The sequence below is a fragment of the Salmo salar genome, chromosome ssa09, assembly GCF_905237065.1.
Source record: "Salmo salar chromosome ssa09, Ssal_v3.1, whole genome shotgun sequence".
Taxonomy (NCBI): Eukaryota; Metazoa; Chordata; class Actinopteri; order Salmoniformes; family Salmonidae; genus Salmo; species Salmo salar.
The window spans coordinates 82931538-82947333 of NC_059450.1; the positions used below are offsets into that span (position 1 = coordinate 82931538).

At 45.8% G+C, this 15796-nt stretch overlaps 1 protein-coding gene across 1 annotated transcript in view; it reads left to right on the forward strand.

The window, feature by feature from the left end:
- gpc3 (glypican 3) overlaps nucleotides 1-15796 on the forward strand; it is a 495734-nt gene that overhangs the window by 28167 nt on the left and 451771 nt on the right. Inside the window, exon 2 of the mRNA XM_045724105.1 lies at nucleotides 6538-6699. Within this exon, the coding sequence (XP_045580061.1) occupies nucleotides 6538-6699 (162 nt within the window). The remainder of the gene's footprint in view (nucleotides 1-6537; nucleotides 6700-15796) is intronic.

Here is a 15796-nt window from a genome sequence, read left to right on the forward strand (position 1 = left end):
CCTGTCTCAACTACAGTTCTACCAACCCTGTCTCAACTACAGTTTTACCAACCCTGTCTCAACTACAGTTTTACCAACCCTGTCTCAACCACAGTTCTACCAACCCTGTCTCAACTACAGTTTTACCAACCCTGTCTCAACCACAGTTCTACCAACCCTGTCTCAACCACAGTTCTACCAACCCTGTCTCAACCACAGTTCTACCAACCCTGTCTCAACTACAGTTCTACCAACCCTGTCTCAACCACAGTTCTACCAACCCTGTCTCAACCACAATTTTACCAACCCTGTCTCATCCACAGTTCTACCAACCCTGTCTCAACTACAGTTTTACCAACCCTGTCTCAACCACAGTTCTACCAACCCTGTCTCAACCACAGTTCTACCAACCCTGTCTCAACCACAGTTCTACCAACCCTGTCTCAACTACAGTTCTACCAACCCTGTCTCAACCACAGTTCTACCAACCCTGTCTCAACCACAGTTCCTGATGTTTGTTTATTGTGCTATCAATCAGCCAGTGTTGGGTAGTTCTCTTAGTAGTCCTCTGCAGATTACTATTCGGTTTTTCATGGAAGTGAGAGAGGTGTGGTTGTGAATGTGGTTGTGATTGTGAATGTGATTCCAAATGTAAATATGATTGTGAATGTGATTGTGAATGATTGTGAATGTGATTCTGAATGTAAGTATGATTGTGAATGTGATTCTGAATGTAAATATGATTGTGAATGTGATTGTGAATGTGATTCTGAATGTGATTGTGATACTGATTGTGATTATGAATGTGAATGTGCGTCATGCCTACTTATTTGTCAGGTCTGCACATTTCTGCTCCACATTACTATATTACTACCTGTAGTGCATTACAATGTGGCAGAGGCTGCGCGACTGAAGGTAACCAGCTCGTTTAATTTTTTTTGGACAGAGTGGGCTCTCTACTACTTCTGAAGATTAATATAATATTAACATTTAAATGTTATTCACATTTTAGTACATACAGAATATCTGTAACCCGTCGTCGATAGGACTGGACCAAAATGCAACGGGTATATTGATCATCTTCTTATTTATTTATTATACCCCTTCTGAAAAAACCTACACTCGATCCCTCCGATGTCAACAACTACAGACCAGTATCCCTTCTTTCTTTTCTCTCCAAAACTCTTGAACGTGCCGTCCTTGGCCAGCTCTCCTGCTATCTCTCTCAGAATGACCTTCTTGATCCTAATCAGTCAGGTTTCAAGACTGGGCATTCAACTGAGACTGCTCTTCTCTGTGTCACGGAGGCTCTCCGCACTGCTAAAGCTAACTCTCTCTCCTCTGCTCTCATCCTTCTAGACCTATCTGCTGCCTTTGATACTGTGAACCATCAGATCCTCCTCTCCGAGTTGGGCATCTCCGGCGCGGCCCACGCTTGGATTGCGTCCTACCTGACAGGTCGCTCCTACCAGGTGGCGTGGCGAGAATCTGTCTCCGCACCATGCGCTCTCACCACTGGTGTCGTCCCAGGGCTCTGTTCTAGGCCCTCTCCTATTCTCGCTATACACCAAGTCACTTGGCTCTGTCATATCCTCACATGGTCTCTCCTATCATTGCTATGCAGACGACACACAATTAATCTTCTCCTTTCCCCCTTCTGATATCCAGGCGGCGAATCGCATCTCTGCATGTCTGTCAGACATATCAGTGTGGATGACGGATCACCAGCTCAAGCTGAACCTCGGCAAGACGGAGCTGCTCTTTCTCCCGGGGAAGGACTGCCCGTTCCATGATCTCGCCATCACGGTTGACAACTCCCTTGTGTCCTCCTCCCAGAGTGCTAAGAACCTTGGCGTGATCCTGGACAACACCCTGTCGTTCTCCACTAACATCAAGGCGGTGACCCGATCCTGTAGGTTCATGCTCTACAACATTCGCAGAGTACGACCCTGCCTCACACAGAAAGCGGCGCAGGTCCTAATCCAGGCACTTGTCATCTCCCGTCTGGATTACTGCAACTCGCTGTTGGCTGGGCTCCCTGCCTGTGCCATTAAACCCCTACAACTCATCCAGAACGCCGCAGCCCGTCTGGTGTTCAACCTTCCCAAGTTCTCTCACGTCAGCCCGCTCCTCCGCTCTCTCCACTGGCTTCCAGTTGAAGCTCGCATCCGCTACAAGACCATGGTGATTGCCTACGGAGCTGTGAAGGGAACGGCACCGCCATACCTTCAGGCTCTGATCAGGCCCTACACCCAAACAAGGGCACTGCGTTCATCCACCACTGGCCTGCTGGCCCCCCTACCTCTGAGGAAGCACAGTTCCCGCTCAGCCCAGTCAAAACTGTTCGCTGCTCTGGCACCCCAATGGTGGAACAAGCTCCCTCACGACGCCAGGACAGCGGAGTCAATCACCACCTTCCGGAGACACCTGAAACCCCACCTCTTTAAGGAATACCTAGGATAGGATAAAGTAATCCTTCTACCCCCCCCTTAAAATATTTAGATGCACTATTGTAAAGTGGTTGTTCCACTGGATATCATAAGGTGAATGCACCATTTTGTAAGTCGCTCTGGATAAGAGCGTCTGCTAAATGACTTAAATGTAAATGTAAATGTATTGAAGGAAAAAACACAAACAAAACTAACAACGAAAACAGTCCCGTAAGGTGCACAGACTATACAGGAAACAACCACCCACAAAACACAAGAGAAAACTAACCCAACTAAATATGGCCTCCAATTAGAGGCAACGACAACCAGCTGCCTCTAATTGGAGGTCCTACCAAAACCCCAACATAGAAATAGAAAAACTAGATAAACACATAGAAATAGAAAATGTAGAACATAAACCAAAAAACCCGAACCACACAAAACAAACACCCCCTGCCACGCCCTGACCAAACTACAATGACAATTAACCCCTTTTACTGGTCAGGACGTGACAGTACCCCCCCCAAAGGTGCAGACCCCGAATGCACCTCAAACACAAAAACCCCACAAAAAAAAACCAAACTTAAAGGGAGGGAAGGGAGGGTGGCCACCGTCAACGACGGCTCTCGTGCTACACCCCTCCCCAATCCTCCAACTACGGAGGTGGCTCTGGCTCCGTCCTTAGTCCCCATTCTAACCTGCCCACCCCCGCTGAAGGCTCAGGGCTGTAGACCACTGCTGAAGGCTCTGGGCTGAGGTGCGTCGCTGGAGACCCCGGGCTGAGGTGTGTCGCTGGAGACCTCGGGCTGAGGTGCGTCGCTGGAGACCTCGGGCTGAGGAGCGTCGCTGGAGACTCAGGGCTGAGGAGCATCGCTGGAGGCTCAGGGCCGAGGAGCGTCGCTGCAGGCTCCGGACCGTGGGCCGTCTCTGCAGGCTCCAGACCGTGGGCCGTCTCTGCAGGCTCCGGACCGTGGGCCGCCTCTGCAGGCTCCGGACCGTGGGCCATCTCTGCAGGCCCGGACCGTGGGCCGTCTCTGCAGGCTCCGGACCGTGGGCCGTCTCTGCAGGCTCCGGACTGTGGGCCGTCTCTGCCGGTTCCGGACTGTAGGACATCGCCGGAAGCACTGGATGGGGAACTGTCGCCGGAAGCTCTGGACGGGAACTGTTGCCGGAAGCTCTGGACGGGGACTTGTCGCCGGAAGCTCTGGACGGGGACTGCGCACTGAAGGCCTGATGCGTGGGGCTGGCTTAGGAGGCACCAGACTATTGACACGCACCTCAGGGCTAGTGCGAGGAGCAGGAACAGGACGTACTGGACTGGGCAGGCGCACTAAAGGCCCGATGTGTGGGGCTGGCTCTGGAGGCGCCAGACTATTGACACGTACCTCAGGGCTAGTGCGAGGAGCAGGAACAGGACATACTGGACTGGGCAGGTGCACTAAAGGCCTGATGCGTGGGGCTGGCTTTGGAGGCGCCAGACTATTGACGCGCACCTCAGGGCTAGTGCAAGGAGCAGGAACAGGACGTACTGGAATGGGCAGGTGCACTATAGGCCTGATGCGTGGGGCTGGTTTTGGAGGTGCCAGCCTAGTAACACACACCTCAAGGCTAGTGCGAGGAGCAGGTACAGGACGTACTGGACTGGGCAGGCGCACTAGAGGAAGAGTACGAGGATCAGGAACAGGATACACTGGGCCATGAACCCTCACCGGCGGTCTGATGCTTGCAACTTGCATCACCGGTCCTGACTCGATGCTGGCTCTAGCATGACACCTGTGAGGAGCTTTCACCAAGCGCACCGGGCTGTAGCTGCGCACTGGCGATACCGTGCGTATCTCCGCATAACATGGTGCTTGCTTGATCCGTCGCTCCCTATAATAAGCACAGGTGCTCCTTCGTGCCCTTTCCGCCAGTACCTCTGTTCGGAATCTCGCGTCAAGCCCCTCGCTTGATTCCTTGACTGGCTCCTTTATGCTCCACGGCTCTCTCCTGTACACCCGGGAAGTTAGGTCAGGGCTCCCCCATTTTTTGGGGCTGCCTCCTCACCTCCTGAAATGGAGGATATAATGCCTCATACCTCGGTCGTTCTCTCTTAGCTTCCTCCAGCTCCTCCTTCGGTCGCGGTACTCCCCAGCCTGCCTCCAGGGTCCCTTTCCATCTAATATTTCCTCCAATGTCCATGACTCCAAGTAGCTCTCCTGCTGCTCCTTCCTCCGCTGCTTGGTCCTTCTTTGGTGGGTGGTACTGTAACGGTCGTCGATAGGACTGGACCAAAATGCAGCGGGTATATTGATCATCTTCTTATTTATTGAAGGAAAAAAACACTTAAACAAAACAAACGACGAAAACAGTCCCATAAGGTGCACAGACTATACAGGAAACAACCACCCACAAAACACAAGAGAAAACTAACCCAACTAAATATGGCCTCCAATTAGAGGCAACGACAACTAGCTCTCTCTAATTGGAGGTCCTACCAAAACCCGACATAGAAATAGAATAACTAGATAAACACATAGAAATAGAAAATGTAGAACATAAACCAAAAAACCCGAACCACACAAAACAAACACCCCCTGCCACACCCTGACCAAACTACAATGACAATTAACCCCTTTTACTGGTCAGGACGTGACAATATCAGCCAAACTATGACCACAAATTGTATTTAAGAGCATGCCGTGTCTCAGCCGATGGCAGGCACAACACTAACACCCCAGGTGATGTAACAGAGTGTAAACAACAACATATGTGAAAATGATAAGACATTCTAAAACAGTTTGACAACCCTGTTTGTATGCTTTCAAATGATATCAAACTCAACTGTGTATTTTTCCAGTGATGAATGCATGGTTTTTCATGGCAGGGTGGGGTATGCAAAATGAGTCAACTTTGAGCACCTCTATCTCCTGAATGTTTCGGTGTTCAGGTCCAAAAAGTGAATTTCTAACGCTCTACCATGGCCAAACATGTATGGAAGGTTTTGTTCATATCATCCAGTTTTTGCCCAGTGGGAGTTGAGTTCTTGATTCACAGTGTTTATCAGAGCACCCCACACATATTTGTGTTTAATATTTCTTTGTAACTTTGATATAGTTCAAGGTAAACTATTCAGTAAGGTCAACGGTTGTGTTTGAGGGAAGCCTTGATACAAGTCAGACCATAATCTTTATTTACCTTTTCACATTAAAATAATTTCTTTGGGGCAATTCTTCTTTGATCCGGGCATACGTGTACAGTGTCCGACGAAAACATCCTTGTCACTTCAATTTCTCTTTCAATGACTTACATGTTCACTTTTCAAAAGAACCCTGCAAATCCAATTATGACTTCTATTTCTAAACAACCTTCAGAAGCAGTGGTCATGATGAAAGCTGTTAGCGTATCAACCTACCATTTGTCATGTCTTTGAGTATTTCACACAGGCAGGATGTTCCTGTGAAAGTGATTTGTCTGACCCTCCTCTTTCACCACTCAGCTTTAGAAGTTTCAAAAGGAAAACAAAAGCTCACAGTCTTTCCACACATTCTCATGTTTGTCAGATTACTTATTACATGCAAGTCGAGAGATAGGATGGGTTTCATTCCATCTCATAGTTCGTGAAATCTTCACATTCTTTACTCACTGTGAACAGGAACTACAGCCCTGGTGCAATTATTTGCAAAGAGCAGGGAAATGGAATTAAATTAATTGTAATTAAAGGGTTCATTTGAATTTAACTTTTAAGTTTCAATGTAAAGTTTCAGGTGCGCTAAAACACATAGTAGTCCTCAGAGGAGGCTGGACTCCAGTTGGAAATGCAAGCTGTTTGCTGCCCTGCTCACATGGTAGCTCAACTCAATTCGCAAATGTAAACAAACTGCAGCTTTGGGTAGACCTTGCCCATACTGTAGGTACAGCTCTAGGATCAGCTTACCCTCACTGAATTGTAACTTTCACTAGTAGTGGGAAAACACTCAAATGACCTTAGATCAGCGTGTTTGGGCAAATTCATCCACGGTTGCGTCCCAAATGCCACCCTATTCTCTTAATAGTGTGCAACCTTTGACCAGGGCCCATAGTACACTGTAAATATAATAGGGTGCCATTTGGAATGCACTATATGCCTCTCCTGCCCCCTCTTGTCCAGGTGCAGACCTGCAGGTGTGCCAGCCCATGGGCCTGACTTGCTGTTCCAGGAGGATGGAGGAACGTTACCAGATGACTGCCAGGCAGAATATGGAGTCAGGCCTGCAGACAGTCAGCGCACCGCTCAAACTCCTCATCATCCAGAACGCAGCTGTCTTCCAAGGTGAGAATGTTTCTAATGTGTGTCTTGACTGTTGTCCATCATACACACTTATCCAGAGCCATTTACAGGAGCAATTAGGATTAAGTGCCTTGCTCAAGAGCACATAAAGAAAATGCACCTAGTCAGCCCAGGGATTTAAACCAGCAACCTTTCAGTTACTGGCCCAACACTCTTAACCGCTATGCTACCTGCCGCCCCAACATCTCATTTGAACTTGGGTGGAGTCATGACGACAATTCAAGGAGGATCAGAACAGTAGTTTCCTGTCTCAACTAGCCTATCACCATCTTGTTTGCCCTTCTTCAAAATGGTTGCTGCTGCTTAATGGAAATGTATTGCATTTACAGTACATGTTTAGCTTTTTAAGATAGATTTTTCAGTTACTGAGAGATACTGTTACTTCTCAGCATGCAGTCTGTTCTGTATGACAAGTGTTTAGTGCCAGAGTTTTGACATACAAGAGAACGTGGACCCACAGGACTATACTTTCCAATGGGTACACTCTTGTAGCGACTAGCATGACACGCCATCATCTTGACATGCCAATTAAAAGTTGATGTTTAATGTGGAGCAAAGGGCTTGGCTGACTTGGTTGTAAGCTACATGCTAACAATGTTAGAGACGGCCACTGTGGTTGACTCCAGTTCCCTAGAAGAAACTCGATGCTAATTGGTTTAGGATAGGACTTGAAAGAACTCCCTAAACAACCCACCGAGTAGAATCAATACTAGAACATGCTGGTCTTCTCCTGTTTTGTTTGATCTCTTTGTCTCTCCCCTCTCTGTCTCTCTTTCTCTCTCCCCTCTCTGTCTCTCGTTCTCTCTCCCCTCTCTGTCTTTCTTTCTCTCTCCCCTCTCTGTCTCTCTTTCTCTCCCCTCCTCTCTGTCTCTCTTTCTCTCCCCTCCTCTCTGTCTTTCTTTCTCTCTCCCCTCTCTGTCTCTCTTTCTCTCCCCTCCTCTCTGCCTCTCTTTCTCTCTCCTGTCCTCTCTGTCTTTCTTTCTCTCTCCCCTCTCTGTCTCTCTTTCTCTCTCCCCTCCTCTGTCTCTCTTTCTCTCCCCTCCTCTCTGTCTCTCTTTCTCTCTCCCCTCTCTGTCACTCTTTCTCTCTCTCGTTCTCTACCCTCTGTCTCTCTTTCTCTCTCCTGTCCTCTCTCTCGCTTTCTCTCTCCCCTCTCTGTCTCTCTTTCTCTCTCCTGTCCTCTCTGTCTCTCTTTCTCTCTCCCCTCTCTCTCTCTTTCTCTCTCCCCTCCTCTCTGTCTCTCTTTCTCTCTCCTGTCCTCTCTGTCTCTCTTTCTCTCTCCCCTCCTCTCTGTCTCTCTTTCTCTCTCCTGTCCTCTCTGTCTCTCTTTCTCTCCCCCTCCTCTGTCTCTCTTTCTCTCTCCCTCTCCTCTCTCTCTTTCTCTCTCCCTCTCCTCTCTCTCTTTCTATCTCCCCTCCTCTCTTTCTTTCTTTCTTTCTTTCTTTCTTTCTTTCTTTCTTTCTTTCTTTCTTTCTTTCTTTCTTTCTTTCTTTCTTTCTTTCTTTCTTTCTTTCTTTCTTTCTTTCTTTCTTTCTTTCTTTCTTTCTTTCTTTCTTTCTTTCTTTCTCTCCCCTCCTCTCTCTCGTTCTCTCTCCCCTCTCTGTCTCTCTTTCTCTCTCCTGTCCTCTCTCTCGCTTTCTCTCTCCCCTCTCTGTCTCTCGTTCTCTCTCCCCTCTCTGTCTCTCTTTCTCTCTCCTGTCCTCTCTGTCTCTCTGTCTCTCTCCCCTCTCTCTCTCTCTTTCTCTCTCCTGTCCTCTCTGTCTCTCTTTCTCTCTCCCCTCCTCTCTGTCTCTCTGTCTCTCTCCCCTCTCTCTCTCTCTTTCTCTCTCCTGTCCTCTCTGTCTCTCTTTCTCTCTCCCCTCCTCTCTGTCTCTCTTTCTGTCTCCTATCCTCTCTGTCTCTCTTTCTCTCTCGCCTCTCTGTCTCTTTCTCTCTCCCCTCCCCTCCTCTGTCTCTCTTTCTCTCTCCTGTCCTCTCTGTCTCTCTTTCTCTTCCCCTCCTCTGTCTCTCTTTCTCTCTCCCTCTCCTCCCCTCCTCTCTCTCTTTCTCTCTCCCTCTCTCTCCCTCTCCTCTTTCTATCTCCCCTCCTCCCTCCCTTTCTTTCTTTCTTTCTTTCTTTCTTTCTTTCTTTCTTTCTTTCTTTCTTTCTTTCTTTCTTTCTTTCTTTCTTTCTTTCTTTCTTTCTTTCTTTCTTTCTTTCTTTCTCTCTTTACAACTCTCTGTCTCTTTTCTATTGGGAATTGAGTACATGCCTTCTTTGCAATCTTCTGTGCTCCTCCGTCTCTTTTGTTCTTTTGTGCACTCAGATCAAAGGCCTTCCCCCTCTCCATCTCCCATCTTGGAGTAGTATTCTCTCTCGCTCTCCCCCTCTCCTCCCCCTCCTCATCCCCCCATCACCTGCCTCTCTCTTAACTCAGACTGCATCAGAGGTTTGCCTTTTTGAAGTCAACTTTGCCGAACAATGGTGAAAGTAATGACTCTGTCACAGGTTTTTCGGGGGCTGTTCAATTGACAAGCTGCTTCTGCATCGGGAGTAGCAAGGAATAGATCTTCTATTCCCTCATACCTGTTGATTAGAAACAGGTATCATCAGGAATCTCCATATAGAGAGTTATTTGTTTAGTCTGTTTCCCTCTGTAAACTGTGTTCTGTGATAGGTATGACCTCTCAAAAACAGTTTGACATTCCATAAGTTTGAGGTCACTTCAAATCAAATAACATTTTATTTGTCACATGCTTGGTAAACAACAGGTGTAGACTAACAGTGAAATGCTTGGTAAACAACAGGTGTAGACTAACAGTGAAATGCTTGGTAAACAACAGGTGTAGACTAACAGTGAAATGCTTAGTAAACAACAGGTGTAGACTAACAGTGAAATGCTTGGTAAACAACAGGTGTAGACTAACAGTGAAATGCTTGGTAAACAACAGGTGTAGACTAACAGTGAAATGCTTGGTAAACAACAGGTGTAGACTAACAGTGAAATGCTTGGTAAACAACAGGTGTAGACTAACAGTGAAATGCTTAGTAAACAACAGGTGTAGACTAACAGTGAAATGCTTGGTAAACAACAGGTGTAGACTAACAGTGAAATGCTTGGTAAACAACAGGTGTAGACTAACAGTGAAATGCTTAGTAAACAACAGGTGTAGACTAACAGTGAAATGCTTGGTAAACAACAGGTGTAGACTAACAGTGAAATGCTTAGTAAACAACAGGTGTAGACTAACAGTGAAATGCTTAGTAAACAACAGGTGTAGACTAACAGTGAAATGCTTGGTAAACAACAGGTGTAGACTAACAGTGAAATGCATACTTTCCAACATGTAGAGTTAAAGATAATAAAAATAATAATCATTTAAATAGTGACACAAGGAATAAATACACATTGAATAACAAATACCAATAACAAGTAAAAAATAACATGGCTATATACAAGGAGTACCAGGACAGAGTTGATGTGCAGGGGTACGAGGTAATAACATGGCTATATACAAGGAGTACCAGGACAGAGTTGATGTGCAGGGGTACGAGGTAATAACATGGCTATATACAAGGAGTACCAGGACAGAGTTGATGTGCAGGGGTACGAGGTAATAACATGGCTATATACAAGGAGTACCAGGACAGAGTTGATGTGCAGGGGTACGAGGTAATAACATGGCTATATACAAGGAGACCAGGACCGAGTTGATGTGCAGGGGTACGAGGTAATAACATGGCTATATACAAGGAGTACCAGGACAGAGTTGATGTGCAGGGGTACGAGGTAATAACATGGCTATATACAAGGAGTACCAGGACAGAGTTGATGTGCAGGGGTACGAGGTAATAACATGGCTATATACAAGGAGTACCAGGACAGAGTTGATGTGCAGGGGTACGAGGTAATAACATGGCTATATACAAGGAGTACCAGGACAGAGTTGATGTGCAGGGGTACGAGGTAATAACATGGCTATATACAAGGAGAACCAGGACAGAGTTGATGTGCAGGGGGTACGAGGTAATAACATGGCTATATACAAGGAGTACCAGGACCGAGTTGATGTGCAGGGGTACGAGGTAATAACATGGCTATATACAAGGAGTACCAGGACAGAGTTGATGTGCAGGGGTACGAGGTAATAACATGGCTATATACAAGGAGACCAGGACCGAGTTGATGTGCAGGGGTACGAGGTAATAACATGGCTATATACAAGGAGACCAGGACCGAGTTGATGTGCAGGGGTACGAGGTAATTGAGTTAGCTATGTACATACTGTATAGGTAGGTGTAAAGTGACTAAGCAACAGATGGATAATAAACAGTAGCAGCAGTGTATGTGGTGAATATGAAAGTATGTGTGTGTGTGTGGTGTCACTACGCGTGTGTGCTCATGTTATGTGTGTGTGTGTGGGCATGTGTAGTGCGTGTGTGTATGTGTGTGTTGGGGTGTCAGTGTAAGTATGTGTGAGTGTGTGGGTAGGGTCCAGTGTATGTGCATAGAGTCAGTGCAAGAGAGTTAGTGTAAAAAAGGGTCAATGCAGGTAGTCCAGAGTGGCCATTTGATTAGCTATTTAGGCGTCTTATGGCTTGGAGTTAGAAGCTGGTCAGGGTCCTGTTGGTTCCAGACTTGGTACATCGGTACTGCTTGCCGTGCGGTAGCAGAGAGAACAGTCTATGGCTTGTGTGGCTGGAGTCTTGGACAATTTTTTGGGGTCTTCCTCTGACACCGTCTGGTATAGAGGTGCTGGATGGCAGGGAGCTTGGCCCTCATCCTCCTGAGGGGGAAGAGGCGCTGTCCTGTCCTCTTCACAACTGTGTGGGTGTGTGTGGAACATGTTTAATTCCTTAGTGATGTGGACACCGAGGAACTTGAAGCTCTCAACCCGCTCCGCTACAGCCCCGTCGATGTGGATGGGGGTGTGCTCGCCCCTCTGTTTCCTGTAGTCCACGATCAGCTCCTTTGTCTTGCTGACGTTGTGTGAGAGGTTATTGTCTTGGCCAGGTCTCTGACCTCCTCCCTGTAGGCTGCATCATCGTCATCGATGATCAGTCCTACAACTGTTGTTTCGTCAGCTAACTTGATGATGGTGTTGGAGTCGTGCATGGCCACGCAGTCATGGGTGAACAGGGAGTACAAGAGGGGACTAAGCATACACCCTTGAGGGGCCCCCATGTTCGATGGTCAGTGTGGTGGATGTGTTGTTGCCTACCCTCACCGCCTTGGGGCAGCCCTTCAGGAAGTCCAGGATCGAGTTGCAGATGGATGTGTTCAGTCCCAGGGTCCTGAGCTTGGTGATGAGCTTAGAGGGGACTATGCTGATCTGATCTGTAGTCAATGAATAGCATTTCTTAAATAGGTATTCCTTTTGTCCAGGTGGGTGATGGCTTGTAGAGTGCAATAGAGATTGCATCATCTGTGGATCTGAAGTGGGTCCGTCCAGGATGTCTGGGATGATGATGTTGATGTCAGCCATGACCAGCCTTTCAAAGAATTTCATGGCTATAGATGTGAGTGCTACTGGGCGATAGTCATTTAGGCAGGTTACCTTCGCATTTTTGGGCACAAGGACTATGGTGGTCTGCTTGAAACATGTTGGTATAACAGGGATAGGTTGAAAATGTCAGTGAAGACACTTTCCAGCGCATGCTTTGAGTACGCGTCCTGGTATTCCGTCTGGCCCCACAGCTATGGAGAGCAAGATCACCTAGTCGTCCGGGAACAGCTGGTGCTATAAAAGCATGGTTCAGTGTTGCTTTCGCACCATTCCTTTCTTTTTGGAGAGCAGAATTCTTTCCTCCTTTTTTTGTTGTTGGATTTATCCAGAAAATACAGACCAAGATGGGGAAGTAGGGCAGGAGGAGAGATAGCTAACTGGAAAGGCGGTCTGGGGTATCGAACTCCCAACCTTCTGGCCTCTGTGCTTGGAGTTACCACTCAACTACACAACTATACAACTTTTACCTATTGGCTGTCTGTTAACAGTGCAGGTGTTCCAACAAATGTAGACCGTCCTCGGGTACACCTTGGTGTGTTGGCAATGTTCACAACTTTCTTATGAGATCTCTTTGTGACATCATGCTATGGGGGTCTGATAGCTATTACTTTGAATGAGCAGTGGTATCCCCATTTTCTGGTTCAGAGCCAAAACCTGTGCTGTTATATGATGCTCTGCTGGGCTACAAGTTTGAGGATGAAGTTTGATTTTGTGGAATGATATCAGCAAAATATTTGCATAATGATAAAGTATGATAGTCAGATGGCAGCATGTACTTTGACTTGATGGACCAGCCAAATTCATATTGATTCATCATTACCTCCATCCTCTCACTGAAAGGCCTGATGTTGTCCAAGTTGTTTAAAATGGACAATCCTTCAACCTTAGTAGGACAGCGGATGCTAATCTTGAACTCTAATCTTTTGAAAATGAAAAGCTGATGCATGCATGCTGAGAATTTAATTTCCTCAATTATGAAATATGATATTTCTGATGAACTTGTTATTATCATCAGCTGCTGCAAGCCTTTGCCGAGCCTGAAGTTGATTAAACATTTTCGTTTTTTTTTTTTAATACCGGTGAAGTGTCTTTGGTGATTATTATTATAGTAGGCTACCTTATGGAATGAAAAGTGCCTCAGAGAGAAGGAGAGTTGTCAACTCGGTCAGCCACACTAAAAAGCTAATCAGTGGAGGAGTTTGGTTTTGCCATGTCCTTCAAAGTGACTGACATCTCCAGTTACTGCAGTAATGTGTGCTTCAGAGCAGTTCCAGTGATGGGTAAAGGTCGGATGAGGTGGAGGCGCAATAGCCTCACTTTGAACCAACCATTAGGGAGGGAATGTTGGGGGACACAATTTGTCTTCAAAAAGAGACGAGAGAGCAGAACAAATGCCTTTGTTTAAAGTCTGTTCAATTAAATGTGGTGTGACTGATGCATTTTAAATGAGTTATTTTACCCTACTGTAGGTACAGTATTTGTGTGAAGAAGCTCCGAATGGAGATGTGACAGACGGGACTTGGGCCTAGATTCAGTCAGTTCAGTCTTAACCCGCAATAATCGACAACTGCATATCGTACCGACGGCATTGTGTAAATGCCGTCGGGGTTAGGGTTAGAGTGATTCACATTTTTGTAAAAAAAAAAATCTTCACATTTTCAAACAGTCCATTTATATTTTACAACGGGGCTATACATTTGGGTGAGGTTTTTTTCTCGCCTGAGTAGCCTCGTTTCACTGCCAAAAATAACATTAAACCATCTAGTGTTCAGCGAAATAACAACACACTGTCAAATACAGGTAGCCTAGTCAAATAATTAACATCCATTCACATTAACCGCTACTCTCTCGCAGGAATTCCACTAACGGTCTGTATGTAGCTGCTGCTCATTCTGTTTGCTCAAAAATTGATAAATGGTTAACAAAAAGTAAGGCCTGCGTCCATAGAGACACATACCAGCTCTACTGGTAGTACTGTTACTACCAGCAGTACTACACCTGCACCTGTCGATGACACAAGTTGTTCTGCTTCCATGAGCACATCCAATGCTAGCATCAATAATTCTACATTTGTTGTTAGCCCAGCTAACATGGACACTGACAGTTGTGAATCTGATGCAGCCCCCTTACCCGGGAAAGCACCGAACAACAGACAAGGACGTTGGACCATCGAAGACATGCAAATATGATGATAATTACATTGATTTGGTGTTTACTTATATTGGGAGTAGTGCCTTTCCTCAGCCACAGTGTGTTATATGTGCAAAAGTACTATCTCACAACTCGATGAAACCTTCACAATTGCACAGACATTTAGAAACAAAACATGACAATTTAAAAAATAACCCAGAGGAGTTTTTTGAGCGAGAATTAAGATGACCTTTGAGTAGTAAGACATGTATAAAAGCAACAGATACCATTAATAAGAACCGGGCCAGAAGCGTCTTATATGGTGATGTCATGACGTTGCCCTGTTGGTGAGGTTTATGACCCCCATGAATACCGTTCCTCCTTTTCTCTCTCTACTCTAAGATTTGACTCTTGGAAAGCCCTTTGTTAACATAGAGTGTGGTAACATCAAAAGGTTAGGAACGGAACCATATTTCGGTAATCCAACCAGTTGGATTGGTACTTAACCTCTATGGGCTAGGTGGGACGCTTGCGTCCAGTGTAATCAGCCAGTGTAATCCCGTGGCGCGTTATTCAAATACCTTAGAAATGCAAAACCTTCAATTTTTCAAACATATGACTATTTTACACCATTTTAAAGATAAGACTCTCGTTAATCTAACCACACTGTCCGATTTCGAAAAGGCTTTACAACGAAAGCAAAACATTAGATTATGTCAGCAGAGTACCCAGCCAGAAATAATCAGACACCCATTTTTCAAGCTAGCATACATGCATGTTTTGTTCAATCAAGTTCATATTTATATCAAAAACCAGCTTTTTACATTAGCATGTGACTAGCATGTGACTAGCATTCCCACCGAACACTGCCGGTGAATTTACTAAATTACTCACGATAAACGTTCACAAAAAGCATAACAATTATTTTAAGAATTATAGATACAGAACTCCTCTATGCACTCGATATGTCCGATTTTAAAATAGCTTTTCGGTGAAAGCACATTTTGCAATATTCTCAGTTGATAGCCCGGCATCACAGGGCTAGCTATTTAGACACCCAGCAAGTTTAGCACTCATCAAAGTCAGATTTACTATAAGAAAAATGTTATTACCTTTGCTGTCTTCGTCAGAATGCACTCCCAGGACTTCTACTTCAATAACAAATGTTGGTTTGGTCCAAAATAATCCATCGTTATATCCAAACAGCGGCGTTTTGTTCGTGCGTTCAAGACACTATCCAAAAGGGTAAATAAGGGTGACGAGCATGGCGCAATTCGTGACAAAAAAATTCTAAATATTCCATTACCGTACTTCGAAGCATGTCAACCGCTGTTTAAAATAAATTTTTATGCAATTTTTCTCATAAAAGGGCGATAATATTCCGACCGGGAATCTGCGTTTAGGTAAACAGACAAAAGAAAAGAAAGCATTCGGTCGACTCGGGCACGCGCCTAAGCCCATA